Source organism: Rhinolophus sinicus, chromosome 14, assembly GCF_057876585.1.
Source record: "Rhinolophus sinicus isolate RSI-liver-muscle chromosome 14, RSI-T2T, whole genome shotgun sequence".
Taxonomy (NCBI): domain Eukaryota; kingdom Metazoa; phylum Chordata; class Mammalia; order Chiroptera; family Rhinolophidae; genus Rhinolophus; species Rhinolophus sinicus.
The window spans coordinates 36,535,297-36,551,225 of NC_142514.1; the positions used below are offsets into that span (position 1 = coordinate 36,535,297).

General features: G+C 35.2%; 1 protein-coding gene across 5 annotated transcripts in view; it reads right to left on the reverse strand.

Annotated features, from left to right (window-relative positions):
* Positions 1-15,929, reverse strand: part of EPS15 (epidermal growth factor receptor pathway substrate 15) — a 102,093-nt gene that overhangs the window by 19,996 nt on the left and 66,168 nt on the right. For all 5 annotated transcript variants that reach the window (XM_088791133.1, XM_074334711.2, XM_019742857.3 and 2 more), the window contains 7 exons: positions 13,237-13,398; positions 12,670-12,867; positions 7,492-7,692; positions 5,563-5,679; positions 5,244-5,334; positions 2,937-2,972; positions 1,711-1,847 (listed from right to left, as the gene is read on the reverse strand). In XM_088791133.1, the coding sequence (XP_088647259.1) occupies positions 1,711-1,847; positions 2,937-2,972; positions 5,244-5,334; positions 5,563-5,679; positions 7,492-7,692; positions 12,670-12,867; positions 13,237-13,398 (942 nt within the window). The remainder of the gene's footprint in view (positions 1-1,710; positions 1,848-2,936; positions 2,973-5,243; positions 5,335-5,562; positions 5,680-7,491; positions 7,693-12,669; positions 12,868-13,236; positions 13,399-15,929) is intronic.

Below are 15,929 nucleotides of genomic sequence, written 5' to 3' on the forward strand. Positions count from 1 at the left end.
ATTAAGAGCTGTCAGCAAGGTCAAGATGCTTTTGAAAATTGGGTAGAAAAGAGAAAAAGGAAATAGAACTAATGGCAGAAAATTTTCAACAGGGTAGAGGAACAAGAGAAACTTTTATTTTTAAATTAGGAAGAACTACTTTGGCTTTCTTGCTTTTTAAATGATTCAAGTGAAGAATGAAAGGGTAGAATAAGGTGAGAGGAAAAGAATTCAGGTTGCAGCCAATTTAAAAAGAATTTGGCAAACAGGTCCACACTGCAAACTAAGGTTGTAGGAAAACACAGTATCCAGTAGCCTGTGGAAACCACAAATATTCAGTTACGAGGCATTTGCTCAGTTTTACATCAATGGAAAATACCAGCTATTGGCCAAGTAGCTCTTTACCAAATACAGTAAGGAGGCAATTCGAGAATACAAAAATCTACCATCTTTAAAAGAATCAATTACTCTTATAAGGAAGTCTTCTTTATCGAAGAGCATTAAAAAACAGAATTTTTCCTTCAAATGTCTGTTACTCAGCTGACCCTTTCTGGATCTGGTTTACTTGTAGACATGAAAATCCTGCCTTAAAAAATAAGCCTCCAAGGGGGTGGCCAGTTAGCTTAGTGGGTTAGAGCGCAGTCCTCTTAACAACAAGGTTTCTGGTTCAATCCCCACATAGGCCAGTGTGAGCTGCGCTCTCCACAACTAGATTGAAACAACTACTTGACTTAGAGCTGATGGGTCCTGGAAAAAACACACTTAAATAAATAAAGTTAAAAAACCTCCAAATAAAAATCGGGGGGAAAAAACCTCCCAAATTACTCAGAATTACTGAAATTGCGTGACAGATATATGAAAGTTTGTTAAAGTATTTCATTATATTACTCTACTTTGAATATGTTTAAATATCCATGATGTAAATATTTTATTTTTAAAGCCTCCAGATGATAAAGGACTTAGCTATATGACCTTGGTTACATTAAATTAATTTTCCCCAAGTCCCAATGTCCTTACTGTTGAAACAGAAAACCAACCCCTACTTCGCAAGGTTGATGTGAAGATTAGGAACAATGTACAGCACACAGAAGTACCTGATTACAGTATGAGGTTATTAAATAATGATTGTACTATGTATGCCCTCAATAGAATCTGACACTTAGTGGGAATTTGTACTTCTTTTATAAGATTAACATTCCAAATGTGTCTATAAAATAACATAAATGATTTTAGTTTACTAAAACATCAATGCTGTTATTTTAAATTGAATTTCATACCAAACATTTCTGAAAAGCTTTACTTAAAACTGGTGAATGGATTTCTAATCATTTATTTTTAATATCCCCAGTGGGATAATATTTGGTCCTTTGAAGGGTGGATTTTTGGATGATATTAAGTTATTCTAGTTAATTCCAGTGGGTGTCAAGCTGTGAACTACTACTCTGAATCAAAAATTAGATGGGATGAGTGAGACTGAAAAAAAAAAAATGTATTTTTTTTCTTTTTAAGGAGGGCGCAGCTCACAGTGGCCCATGCGGGGATCGAAACAGCAACCTTGGTGTTATGAGCACTGCGCTCTAACCAACTGAGATAACCAGCCACCCCGAGACTAAAAATTTTTTATGGTCCATCAGAAGTAACCTAAAGGGGATTCTTTCATCACTGTATATTTCAAGGAACTCGCTTACAACACTTGTTATCCATTTGACTGTTTTTAACCCTCCCACTTACCGATGTATTACTGCTATTGCTGGCTGCATTGAAAGGGTCAGTACTTGAAGTGACAAAAGGATCAGTAGAAGATTGCTTGAAGAAACAGTCAGATGCAAATGGATCTGAACCTTTGAAAGGATCACCTCCAAATGGATCTAAGAAAATACAGCACAAATATGAGACTCAAAAACTATTATACTGAGTTTCCTGTCACCTGAAGGCACGACAATTGCCGTAATAAAAAGACATTTTGAACTCCTGCAGAATCTAAGTTAGGTACTTTGCATTATGACTATGGATCATAAAAAAAGTACAGACAGTTCCATGTAGTTAAACAGTTTTAATTAACACATTGCGTACGGCGGTGTTTAAATCCCTCGTGCAGATTCTCATGATCCATACGCAATGTGTTAACAATTCTTTTCTACTTGTTCATCACGCACCCAATGCATATAAATAATTCCAACACTTACTACACAAATGTTTCCTGTATGCTAGGCTTAAATAATTCCACTAAGCTGGTGATTATAATTTTGAGGGTGGGGTGGAGAGGGGATCACAGATTCCTTTCTGGTTTTGATAAAAGATAAGAGTCTTTCACATAATAAACTTATTTCTTAAAATTAGCATATAATTTCAAGGGATCTCATTCTATGCTATCATAACTGAAGAAACAACAAAAATTTCTAAATGTATTTTTCTCTCTGAGCTCAAGTATAATAGCCAATAGTCTGGAACAGGTTTGGAAAGCAATAACTAAATGGAACACAAAATTTGCTTTATTCTAATGCAAAAACCCCAAGAAAGATTATCTTTAAAAGTTTGACGTTTAGTAATTCTTTAAGATGTTTCCTTTTCCCCCATTCGTTGGAATACGCTGTAATTTTGGAAAAACACAAGTTCTAAACCCTGTCGTATGTAGCTCATTATGCTCATCTAATCTTCAGCTAATAAGGAGAAATCAGTGTAAATATTATGAAAGGATCAAAGTATAAGCACTAATTTTTTAAAAAGTGAAGCTAACAGTTATTAAGCAAATTCACAAGAATCTACCACTTTCTCTCTGAAAATGCCAGGCACATACAACATCTTAGTGGGGCCTTAGATCAGTTTCAAAACTAAATAAAAAGGAAGTCCATTTCCTATAACTACCCAGCTGTGATCTCTCATTCCTAAATACAACATAAGCTTATAATTAAGCAGAATCAAATATAAGCTAAGATGGACCCCAATAATATACTGACCAATTTTCCCAAAAGGATCGTCCTTGAAAGGATCACCTGTAATGAAATATAAATAAGGACAAATCAAAATAATATTTACTGTTGTGACACCATTACTTAAAGGGCAACTTTAAAACAATAGCAAAATTTCTTAAAGCAAAGTTTGTTTCATTAACTCTACCTCAAAGTAGATAAAAACAGTGAATGCCAACCACCTTTAGCAAATATTTAAAATAATAAAGAGTAAAGGCAGAACTTCAACACATCTCATAAGAGAGGCTAATTTGAATTAGAGCTAATTATACTTACCTCTTGATCACAGCTAGAATTTTACTAACAAAGTCTCTGCTCTTCACAACAGTACAGGATAAGTATTACTACCATCACCATTTCAGAAAGAAACACTAAGCTTCACTGAAGTAAAAAACAATTCTTATAGAATCGGAGAGTCCAGAAATAAATAAACCCTGTCATTTATGGTCATTTGATTTTTGACAAGAGTGCCAAGACAATTCAATGGAGGAAGAATAGTCTTCAACAAATGGTGCTGAGACAACTGGATATCTATATGCAAAAGAATAAAGCTGGATCTTTATCTCACACCATATACTGAAGTTAATTCAAAATGGATCAAAGACTTAAATGTAACAACTAAAACTATAAAATTCTTAGAAGAAAACGTAAGAGTAAATCTTCATGACTTTGGATCTAGATATGACATCAAAAGCATAAGTGACAAAAGAAAAAATGGATGAATTGGACTTCAAAATGAAGACAACATAGAATACAAGAAAATATTTACAAATCATATATATGATTAAAGGACTTATATTTAGAATATGTACAGAACTCTTACAACAATAAAAAGACAAACAACCTAATTAAAAAACGGACAAATGATTTGAATAAACATTTCTCCAAAGAAGACATACGAATGGCCAATGAGCACAGGGAAAGATGCTCAACAGTGTTAGTCATTAGGGAAATAAAAAAAACCAAACCCACAATGATATAGCACTTTACACCCACTAGGATGGCTATGTAATCAAAAGGATAGATAATAATGAGTGTTGGCGAGGATACAGAGAAATTGCAACCCATATCCATCACTGGGGGGAATGTAAAATGGTGCAGACACTTTGGAAAACAGTCTGGCAGTTCCTCAAACAATTGAACATAGAATTATGGTATGATCTGATATATACCCAGGAGAAATAAAAACATATATCCACACAAAAACTTGTATATAAATGTTCATAGCAGCATTACTCATAATAGTGAATAAAGTGGAAACAACTCAAAAGTCCATAAACCAATGAATAAGTAAAATGTGGTATATCCATCTGATGGAATATTACCCCGTTAATATAAAGGAATGAAATACCAAAACAAACTACAACATGAGCGAACCGTAAAAATATTACACTGAATGAAAGAAGCCAGACATAAAAGAACACATATTGCATAACTACATAAATATGCAAATCTACACAGATACAAAGTAGATTAGTGGTTGCCTAGAGCTGGGGTTAGGGGAATGGGAACTGACTTCTAATGGGTACAGATGGGGTTGCTTTATGGGGTGTTAAAAAAAAAAAAAGTTCCAAAATTAGATTTTGGCGATGATTATACAACTCTGTGAATACAATAAAACCATTTAATTATATACTTTAAAGGTTCAATTTATGTACCTTTCCACACTTTATATAGCTCAATAAAGATTTTTTAAAAGTGTTCTAATATCTAAGCTCATTTCTGCCATGACTCGAAGGAAGTTATTCTATGTGCCTCAGTTTCTTGTCTTTAAAACTGATATAAACTGACATATCCGTTTCACAAAGTGATTTTAGAAATAAATAAAACGCAAAAAGCGCTTTGACACAAGTGATATTTAGCAGAGTTTACACTTACATGACATATCTTAGTTTATTAAACTTAGGTTTCTTCGATAAGATTGTAGGCATCTTCAGGGCAGGGACCAGTCTATTAACTACTACTATAGCTTCCACTTTTTTAAAGCATGGTGTTGGCACTTCCAGTAAATAGGGCACTCTGGTTAAGACCCATCTCCTCTCTTCCTTTTGATCCTTATTATGAAGAAGAAACGTACTCTTTATCAGGGGCTCCTAAGTAATAATCAAAGGCTTAGTCCCAGGATTTAGTTGCCTGAAGAGAACATATATTAAAATCTGAGCATATAAAACTTTACTCTCTACTTTACTTTTATTATGATGAGTAGGCTTTCAAAACTGAAGCCCTAATTCTTATATAGTTTATGTATTAAAAAGCCTTTTCGGTAAATTTATAATATAAAAATAGAGTACTTACTGCCAACAAAAGGATCAGACTGGAAAAAATCCAAGTTTGTATCTGCAACTGGATCTGTCAGTGAACTTGATTCTACAGTAAACGGATCTTCCTGAAAATAATTTTAAATAAGAACTTTTTTGTTAGGAACCAAAGCTTACATTTTAAAATAACATTTTAAAATAACGTGCTTTGAAAAACCAACTGATGGTAATGTAACAAATATTTCTGTGGTCAAAGAGTTCACTTAACACATTTTTCTCTTTACTCAGCCTAAAATAGTGTATAACCCATCTTGGGAAACCAGTGATAAGAACATTACATGTGAAATTATTTTTACCTCTTTTGAATGTCTGTCATTGTTAAATTCAGGACGAAGTTTTTCATTAACAGCTGCAGTCACCACTTCGTTTTCATCAGTCACACCAGCAGGCAGCACTTCAGGACTACTTCTTGCCTACAAAATATTAATGCTACATGGACTAACAAATACATTTTCTACTTGGCAGAGGAAACTGACAAAGAATAACCAAAACTTACTAGAAAATAAAAAAAGACAAGCAGAACATATTTAGCGAACGATGTCTCCTCTAATCTTTCTTGGGAAAATGGTACCAGCAAGTGTCCAGAAAACATCAGGTCCTCCTTAACCAAGTCCCTTTAGTCACCCCTCAGTTAGACTCCAAGTTTTACTGAGTCTACTTCCTACCTCTTTCTCAAATCCTTCCCTTCTTTTCCATCCTGTCACTATCACCCATTACAGTATCATCATTTCTGGTCCAGATTACTATAGTACTCTTCCAACGTTCCTGTCTGTAACGTATGCCCTTCCAATCTATCTACCTTAGTCAAAGTAACAGATCTAAAATGTTAATCTGATCTTGCCCCTTCTGGTTAAGAGTTCTTCAGTGGCTTCCCATTGTTTTCTGGATTTATATGAGTAGATTAGTAAGGCTTCAGAAGCAGCAGGGGAAATCTCCATTTCATACCACCCTATGTCTTTGAAGGATAACCTAGTAATTGTACCTTTTGTGCTTAAAAAATATTCTATAATGTGTCCAAGACTGTACTGTGTAAATAAAATCAAGTCTGTTAATTTTATATCCTTAATATCTCTCAAATTTGTATTCTTCTAATCATCCCTCTTGTTATTGCTTAAGTTTAGGTTAAAACAACTCTCACCCAGACCATTCCAATAGTCTCTTATATCTCTGTGTCCAGTCCCACTCTCCAATCCATTCTCCACATTTTCTAAAAGGTAAACTTAATCGTGTCACTTCTTGCTTGAAATTCCCCAATGCCTATCACTGTAGTATGATAAATTCCCCAGTGCTTCAAGATGAATCCCAATTTTTTATTCTGTGGTCTTTTCTGACCTAAAAGTGGTCATTTTTATCCAGGTACACATCACAATCACCCAGGGATTTTGTTTATAAAATATATATACCTGGTTCCATCCCAGAAACTCTAGTTCCACAATTTGGAGTGGTGCTCAGGCACCTATATGCTGATAAAGTACCAGAGATAATGCAGGTACCCACTAGGAGAGTGCCTCATCCCCTACCAACGTTCTCTCCACCATCAGAAGATCTCCTCTGAAAACTTCCCACAACCCTGTGTAGCACGTTCTCTCCCATCTCATACTGATGCTAATGCTGTTGTCTCTGCTAGGAGTGTACCACCTTCTGCTTTGCTTGACCCCTTCTCACTGTGAAGGTTACTTGTGAAGCTTTCCCTACATCATTTCTCTGAGCCCTCTCCAAGCTGTCCTACCAGAACATCCCGTGCTTCCTTTGTCACAGCCCTTTCACACAGCATCACACTGCTAGACTGTATGCTGCCTGAAGGCAGGGTTCTTTTGGCTTTAGTCTCTGTAGCTCTGAAACACAACACAGCAGCACTCTTACACGTAGTTGATGCTCTCTAAATAACTGCTAAATAAATATCCTCAGCATTATGAAACAAAGAATCCCTTTCACCTTTGGGTGAGAGAATATAAAAACTGTTTTAAAAAGTTACTATCTACAAAACTACTGTTTTGAAAACATGCTCTGTAACAAATAGATTGGTTAAAATTACATTTTTACATATTAACTGTTAGAATTGTCGGATCAGTACCCATTCTCTGCCTCTGAAAAAAACAACACCTCAATTGTCCTCAGAGGAGGCAGTAAACGTATTTATATTAGGTATGATGTCAAGAAAACTTTGATCTAAATCAATTTTTTTCTGAAGTTGATTATGAAGGTTACGGATCTATTAGACTCACTGGAGACTCCTGATGTATGGGCTCCGACTCGAGGTTGCTCTGGCCTTCGGCGTTCTCATTCAGGTTGGCTGTTTCACTGCTGCTGGTGCTCAGGCTACAATAATCTGTAGCTCCATTTACAAGAATGCTGTGTGGGCTACTGCACCAATTTAATTGATTATTATGGTTTTCCTCTTTCATTTCCATCAGTTTCATTTGCATCTGTCAACACAAAGTAGAAATACAAAACAGAACTTATTACTACAAAGACATGCAACGTAAAACTGGCTATACCCTTGGACTTGGTCAATGATAAATTTGCTTCTGTAAGGAGAATACTCTGGGAAGAAAGCCTAACTTAAAGATTTCAGTAATCCATTCAAGTAAGTTCTCCTCTTGAGATTCTAGAACATACAGATTTGCTTTTGTACATCTTTTTCAAGTTCCAAGAATTTTGACTCAAATATCTGTATACTGATAGTCCTGTAGGGTATAGAAGGCTCAAGGTATTGGGGAAAAGATAGCAAAGTGACAGAGCAAGTGAAGATTTTTCAGTGAAGCTTTAGAAGAGATAAAGGAAGTTGAGGGAAAGTACACAAGGCTTTGGAGTCATCCATACTCCTACTGGGAAGGCAAAGAGTGAAGACAAAGGTAAAATGAGCTCTGGCATTTTTTACTAGTGGGCTAGAGCCCTAGGAAGTAGTCTCTAAATTTAAGCTTGCCAAATATGCTAAATAAAAGGCACTCAAAGTCTTTTTGATCCCAATATCCAAGTGACTTTATACTCTTGGGACAATAGTGGGGCATAGACGATAGTATTCAATAAAATTTTAATATATATGTAAAAAAATGTTGGGGATCAGGGAAAGGAAAAAAGTGCTTAGTTATACTAACATCTATAACAAAGAAAAACAAATCTACAAGTATCTCAAAGAAACTGAGAAAGTAGAATAAAAAAATGTTTCTAATGAAAAGGAATACTCCCATTTTTCATAAATTATACATATTTTAAATGACAATGGAATTCTCTTTATTTGTTAGCATGCTGTGCTTTTGGTTTTTAGCAAACATAAAAAATACCTACTGACATTTCATAAATTAAGACTCTATTCACCTAATCTTATTTTCCCCATAAGGTTTTTCCCCCCCCTGTTAAGACTTTTAGGCTGAACTCTATTTTTCTTAAGAAAATTTTTTCGGTTACAGTTGACATACAATATTATATTAGTTTCAGGTATACAGGTTAGTGATTAGACATTTACATAACTTAGAAAATGATTACCCCAATAAGTCTAGCACCCAGATCCCCATAAGGTTTTTAAGTTGCTCAATTTGGAACCTGTAATTTTGCACAGATATTTCAGGATCATAACCTGGGAAAGAACACTATATTGGATTGGGAGACAGATGTAAATCTAGTTCTGTCACCTTCTAGTTAGGTGATCATCGTCAGAATAACCTCTTCAAGTCTCTATTTAATTCAAAAGGGAGTAGTAATTATCACCTGTTACACAAAGCAAAAGATATATTTGAAAGAACTCTGTAAAATGTAGAGGACTATATAAACGATGGACAATGTGTGTATAGGTACCTGGCACACCGAATTTCCCATTCCTATAAGCCTATAATTATGTTTTCCTCTGTTCCTTCCCCACTAATTCACCCCATTTTAAAAAAGTTAAAAACCTTGAACTCTTTGAGGGTAGAGACCACAACTTTTGTTATCAACTTTGTATCTCTAACTAACATCTAGCACAACGATGCACAGTTAAGTGCTTAATATGTGTTCACTTAATGAACACAAGTATTGTGCTTAAAATTTTTAACCATGGACATCAGAAAGCATCTATCTATCTATCTATCTATCTATCTATCTATCTATCTATCTATCTATCTAATCTCTCTCTCTCTCTCTCTCTCTCTCTCTCTCTCTCTCTCTCTCTCTCCCAAACTTCATCGTATTTAGAATTTAAACAATCCAAAAATACTACACATTTGTAACACACAACGTATGTCTTGTATATTCCTAGTGATAGAACAAAGACTTATAAACCTTTTTTTACTTTAAGCCATAGAAAGAAATAGATTTTACATCCTAACTCAGTAAATATGTATGTATATATCTGGATATGTCTCTCTGTGAATAGACGTATACATAAACATAAACACACACGTAAAACACAGACACATACACAATCATATATAGTTTATATATGACTTTATACACATACATACATATGCACATACAGTGGTGAAACAGTTTTCATGAAGTGATACTTATCCTTACTACATGTAATGCACTCTGATGTTTCCTATTCTCGTTTCTTTTTTTTTTTAATTTTACCATGACCATCGAATCAATTTCAGTACCCACTATAAACCCCGCATTCAAAAATTTAAAACCTTAACACTAAAATAATACCCATCATATTGAGGAAGCAGTAAGGGGAAATACTTGCCTATCAAACAATTCTATTTAGGACAGTTTGCTCCTCATGGTTATTTCTGAGACAATCAGTAGAATCTTGAACAAAACTAGGCAATCTTGTCTGGCTCTCTCATGCACCTGTCACTAAGCCTGTGTTCTTCCTTAGTCTCTTCATAAACTTAGATGATATAAAAACAACAGTAGTGCAACTAACACAAGCTCTTTGGAAACTGTCCAAGAGAAATGCAATAAATTTTTAGAACACCTTCAAAATACTTGGATAAAAATAGCATATATTGTATAAGTACAAATACATAGATTTAAGATCAGAGGATCTTTGCTTTTTTCTTTCTGCAAATACTAGGTAAGAAGAGGAAAATTTAGCAAGTTAGAAAAAATTTCTTCAGTTATTCCTTTTTCCAGAAAAGCTACAGTTTAAGCTTTAGAGAGCAATGAATAGTTTATAACCAGATTTTCATTTTTATAGACCCATGGGAATATACTGCCCTCTGTGGGAAAGACACACAAGCCACTGAGTCAAATGTAAGAAATTGGAATGTTTATTCTTAAGGTTTGGAGATCAGATACAAGATATAATAGCTTCCACAGACACCAAATATATCTGGCACACTTGGTAGTACAGTTTACTGAGGCTAGTTTCCTTGCTCATAGACATTGTTTTATTTTCTCAATGATAATTTATAATACCCAGAATCCTTTCTACTTTTCTCATTTATGCTCCTTACTTTGAAAGAAATCCAATTTCAAACAAGTCAAAGAAAAAAATGAAACGACAAGCCAGAGGTAGGGAGAAATTATTTGCAAGTCAAATATCTGATAAAAGACTTATATCCGGAATGTATTTTAAAAAATTATAATTTAATAATAAGACAACCCAATTTTTTAATTGGGCAAAAGATTTAAATAGACATTTCATCCAAGGAGATGTATGAATGGTTAATAAATAAGCACATGAAAAGATGCTCAACATCACTAGCCATTAGGAAAATATAAATTAAAAAACCACTATGAGACACCACATTACACCTACTAGAATGACTATAATGAAAAACACAGAAAATAAAAGTATTGGTAAGAATGTGGAGAAACTGGAACCCTCACATTGCTGGTGGGAATGTAAAATGGTACAGCCACTTTGGAAAAGTTTGGGAATCGAAAGTTAAAAAAAAAAATTAAGCATCACTTTACAATATAACCAACAATTTCATACCCAAGAGAAATGAAAACCTATGTCCACACAAAGAACTGTACACAAATGTTCACAGCAGCATTATTCATAAGAGCCAAAAAGTAGAAAGAATCTAAATGTTCATTAACTGGTGAATGGATAAACAAAATACCTTATAAATATTCAATGGAATATAATGCTGATACGTGCTATAGTGTTGATGAACCTCAAAAAATATTACGGCCTCAGTTAGTTCAAATTCAAAATAAAAGGAATGGGCTATGTCAAAAAAAAAAAAAAAAAAAAAATGGATCTGGGAGCTGTCATGCCAGAGGGACTGCTTGGGCAACTCTTATGACTCAAACCTTTGGAATGTTAAAATAGGGCAAAACAACCTGTGGACTGGGCTTAGGGCAACACTGCCCCGAAGAACTGTTTGCAAACTGTTCGCAGTTATTATAACTACTGTGTTTCCCCGAAAATAAGACCTAGCCAGACAATCAGCACTAACGCATCTTTTGGAGCAAAAAATAATAGAAGACCAGGTGTTATTTTACTATAATATAAGACCCGGTCTTATATAAGACCGGGTCTCATATAACATAACACAATATTAACATAATATAATAATGGGTCTTATATTAATTTTTGGTCCAAAAGATGCATTAGAGCTGATTGTCCAGCTAGGTCTTATTTTGGGGGAAACACAGTACTGGACTGAAAATTAAAAACATTGTTTAGAATTAATATCACTATGTTATCTGCATCAATAGAAATGCCTTCCTCCTATTGATGTAACTATTCCCCTTTCCCTTCTCATAAATACCCCTCGCCTTTGTCTCCTAATTGGAACACTATTTGGGCTTCTGCCTGAACTCGTGCATCCTTAATAGCTATTCTTATTGATCTCAAATAAACGCTTTTTTTGCCTCTCACTTTGAAAGGCCCTTTCATTTTAACAGCTACATGATCTCTATGCTCCTATCTAACCATCTTACTATCATTCTATAAAATATTCTCCATTTAGGAAGGCAAGTATCTAAACACTGGACCTACCATAACACTGCACATGTATCTATATTAAAAAACAATTTTCTAATTTACAATAATAAAGGCTGCCAAATAAGTAAAATTGATTTCAAAATTAGAGTCACAAAAAGGAAGACACTGGGTTATTTATAAAAATAACCTGCACTTGTTAGCATTTATGTTTCAAACACTATGCTAAAATGTCTCACAGGTTTTGCCTTATTTAATCTTCACAGCAGTCCTGGGGTACTGTTAATTCTCCGATTTTAAAGATGAGGAATCTGGCATTAAAGTGATTCAGGTAGTAAGAAGCAGAGCCAGCATTTGAACCTAAAGCACCCACCTACAAGTCCACACTCTTAACCACGACTCCAATGATCATCAGATGTACCAGATATATGACAGTTTCATTTATGAAAGGTGACGAGAAACTGAACTGTCTGAAACATGAATGAACTAGGCAGAGAGAAGGAGCAGAAGCTGAGAAAGTGTAATTCCCTAAAAGGATGTGCCGGCCCACTTGATGTCCCTTCTCGCTGCTGTACAGACTTACTGAAGTGACTTCCTGCTGAGACTCCTGCAGGTGCTGCTGAAGAGGTCCCAGCTGGGCCTTCCCTGACTCCACACTCTCCTCCAGTTCTGCCGTCTCTTGCTGTAGGCGATTCAACTCCTCCCTGGCGTTGGCCAGCTCTTCTTCGTAAGTGGAGATCTGTGATTCCTGACTAGTTAATTCAGCTTTCAAGGATGAGATCTATAATATGGGGGTAAATGACAAGACAGGGGGATTAAACAAAAGAGATGTCATTAAAATGTTCCATAATGCAGTATGTTTATTTGTTTAATTTACTATTTTGGTGGATTTTTTATGTAAATTTTTGATAGAAAAGGGAAAGTAGGGGGAAAAAATAGAGGGAAGTTGAAGGAATAGGTCACATACTTTCAAATAAAACTTGGAAAATACATTAAATGCTTTATTTTCGCTAAAGAGGGCCTGTAATTTCTGGATGAACCATGGTCCATTTCCTTCATGTGCCCAAACTACTGACTGCCACCTAACAACAACAAGCAGGAAGAGCCACTAAGGTAGAGACAGGTCTGTGGCAGTAAGGCCAGACTTTACCAGCTGGGCCTCCTCAGCGCATTTCTTCCTGACTTCCTTGAGCTGCTCCTCCAGCTGGGCTTTCTGCTCGTCCAGTCCATCAAGGAGTTCTTGTACTTGCTGTTTCTGAGCCTGCAGTTTTTGCAGATTAGTATTCTCCCTTTCAACTTCATCTTGAAGATCCTGACATACAAGAAAATTAACATATTTATTCTCTTCGCAGGCAGGGGAAGGTTAAGTTAACTATTTTTAAGAGCCTATCTTAAGGGAAAATAAAGTCTTGTTTTATTAAGTATGAGTATATTGCGTGGGTGGACTGGAGGATTCCTAGCCTTAAACACAATCTTTACTTGAGGACCTCTTCCTTACACTCCAGATTTAGATATCTAATTTGCTTACTCAAGCCTGTCCCTGAATGTCTGATGGGCTTCTCTAACGTGTCAAAAACAGAACTGGCATTTCCCCCCCAAAAATGTGCCTTATCCTCAATCTTCCCCCTTTCAGTTTCTCTGGCCAAAAAATATAGCTTCTTTGACTCTTCTCCTTCTCTCCTATCTCATCTCCAATATGTCAGCAAATCTTATTGCTTCTTCCATCAAAATATATTAAAAAACTGACCACTTTTTCCTTCAACCTTGGTCCAAGTCACTTGTATCTTTCCTGGATGGCTGCCTTCTAACTGCTTTCCCTGCTTCCTCCCATGCTACCTTGCAGTTTATTTTCAGGACAGCTGCCAAGTTAAGAACCTATGTCACTTCTCTATTCAAAACTCTACATTGACACTGCAGCTTCCTCACTGTAAAAACCAATGTCGTTACAACTTCATTTCCTACGGCTCTGTTCCTCGCTTGCTCTACTTCAGCCATGCCGGCCTCACAGTTGTTCCTCAAACATGCCAGATATGCTCTCTTCTCAGGATCTCTCACTGATTAAACCCTCTTCCTAGAAATTTCTTCCCCCAGGTATCCACATGGCTCAAGCCCTATCTCTTTCAAGTCTTTGCTCAACTGTTACCTTCTCAGTGAGACCTTCCTGAGCACCATCACCACCACGTCCCTCCCCACTCCTAATTCTCCTTTATATATAGCATATAATTTCATTTGCTTTCTGTAACAGTTTTATTGGGGTAACTCACATAACATACAACTCACGCATTTAAAGTTTACAATTCACTGGTTTTTAGTATATTTACAAAGTGGTGCAACCATCACCACCATGACAATTTTAGAACATTTTCATCACCCCCCTAGAAAACCCCACACATGTTAGCAAGTCATTCCCTACTTCCTTCTCAATCCCCCAAAATGGAATCATACAACATGTGGGGTTTTTTCAAGACTGGCTTCTTTGTGGCTTAGCATGTTTTCAAGGTTCATCTGTGTTGGCATAAAACAATTGTTTTAAACAATTTTATTAAGGTATAATTTACATACCACAACATTTTCCTCTTTTAAGTATACAATTCATAAGTTTTAGTAAATCTATACAGTTGTGCAACCGTCACCATAATCCACTTTTAGAACCCTTGCATCACCTAAAAACATTTGCCTTGTACTCTTTTAGTCAATCCTTGTTCCCATTTCAAGCCCCAGGCAACCAATGATCTGCTTCCTATTGCTATAGTTTTGCCTCTTGTAGAAACTTCACATAAATGGAATCATATAATATTAATATGTAGTCTATTGTATCTGGCTTCTTACACCCAGTATAATATTTTTAAGATTGCTCTGTGTTACTGCATATACGTATATAAGTAGTTTGTCCCTTTTTATATGGCCGAGCAGTATTCCATTGTATAAATATACATTTGATGGACATTTAGATTAGTCCCAGTTTTTGGCTATTGTGAATAACAGAGCATATAATTTATCTTGTTTATGGTTTTTATACTTCTACTAGAATGAAAGCTCCATGAGTCCAGGAATATTTGTGAGTTTTGTTCACTGCTGTATTCCCAGTTCCCGGTATGCAGAGGTACTCTGTATTTAGTGAATGATGAATGACATCATAAAAATGTCAATTCTTTCCTAATTAATCTATACATTCCAATGAAAATCCTAATAAGGTTTTTTCAAGGAACACAACAAGCTGATTCTAAAACACATTTGGATGAACAAGGGAAAAAATAGGATTATAAAATGTGAAATGACTTACCCTACCAGATATTATGAATTATTGGAAAGCTAAGAAAATTAAGACAGTTTGGTATTGATGCCCAGATAGACAAACAGATCAAAGGAACAGAAAAGAGCATTCAGACCTAAATCTAGGCATATATATAAAAAAAAAAAGACACATAGACATAACATTAAAATTGACTGTAAGAAAAGAGAACTATGAATACTATAAGTATTGAGTAAATGACTGGGCATACCACACAGCAAAACAAAGTCTCTACATCACACCAAACTGAAAAATAAATTCCAGGTATATTACAGACCCAAATGTGAAAAACAAATTTTAAAATGTATAGAAGAAAATATAGATTTCATTGTAGGAAAGAATTTCTTAAAACAAAAAAATATTAAACCATTTTGAAAATGCTCTATTTATTTATTCTTCTATGTGCCAGACTTTATGCTTAATGACAAAAACTATAGAGATTTTTAAAAAACACAATGGGAAATATCTGTACCATCTGCTTTATTTTTCTAAAAAATAAAGTATATTAAAAAAATACAAGGGAGACTTTGGGAGACAGATAGAAGCAGCCA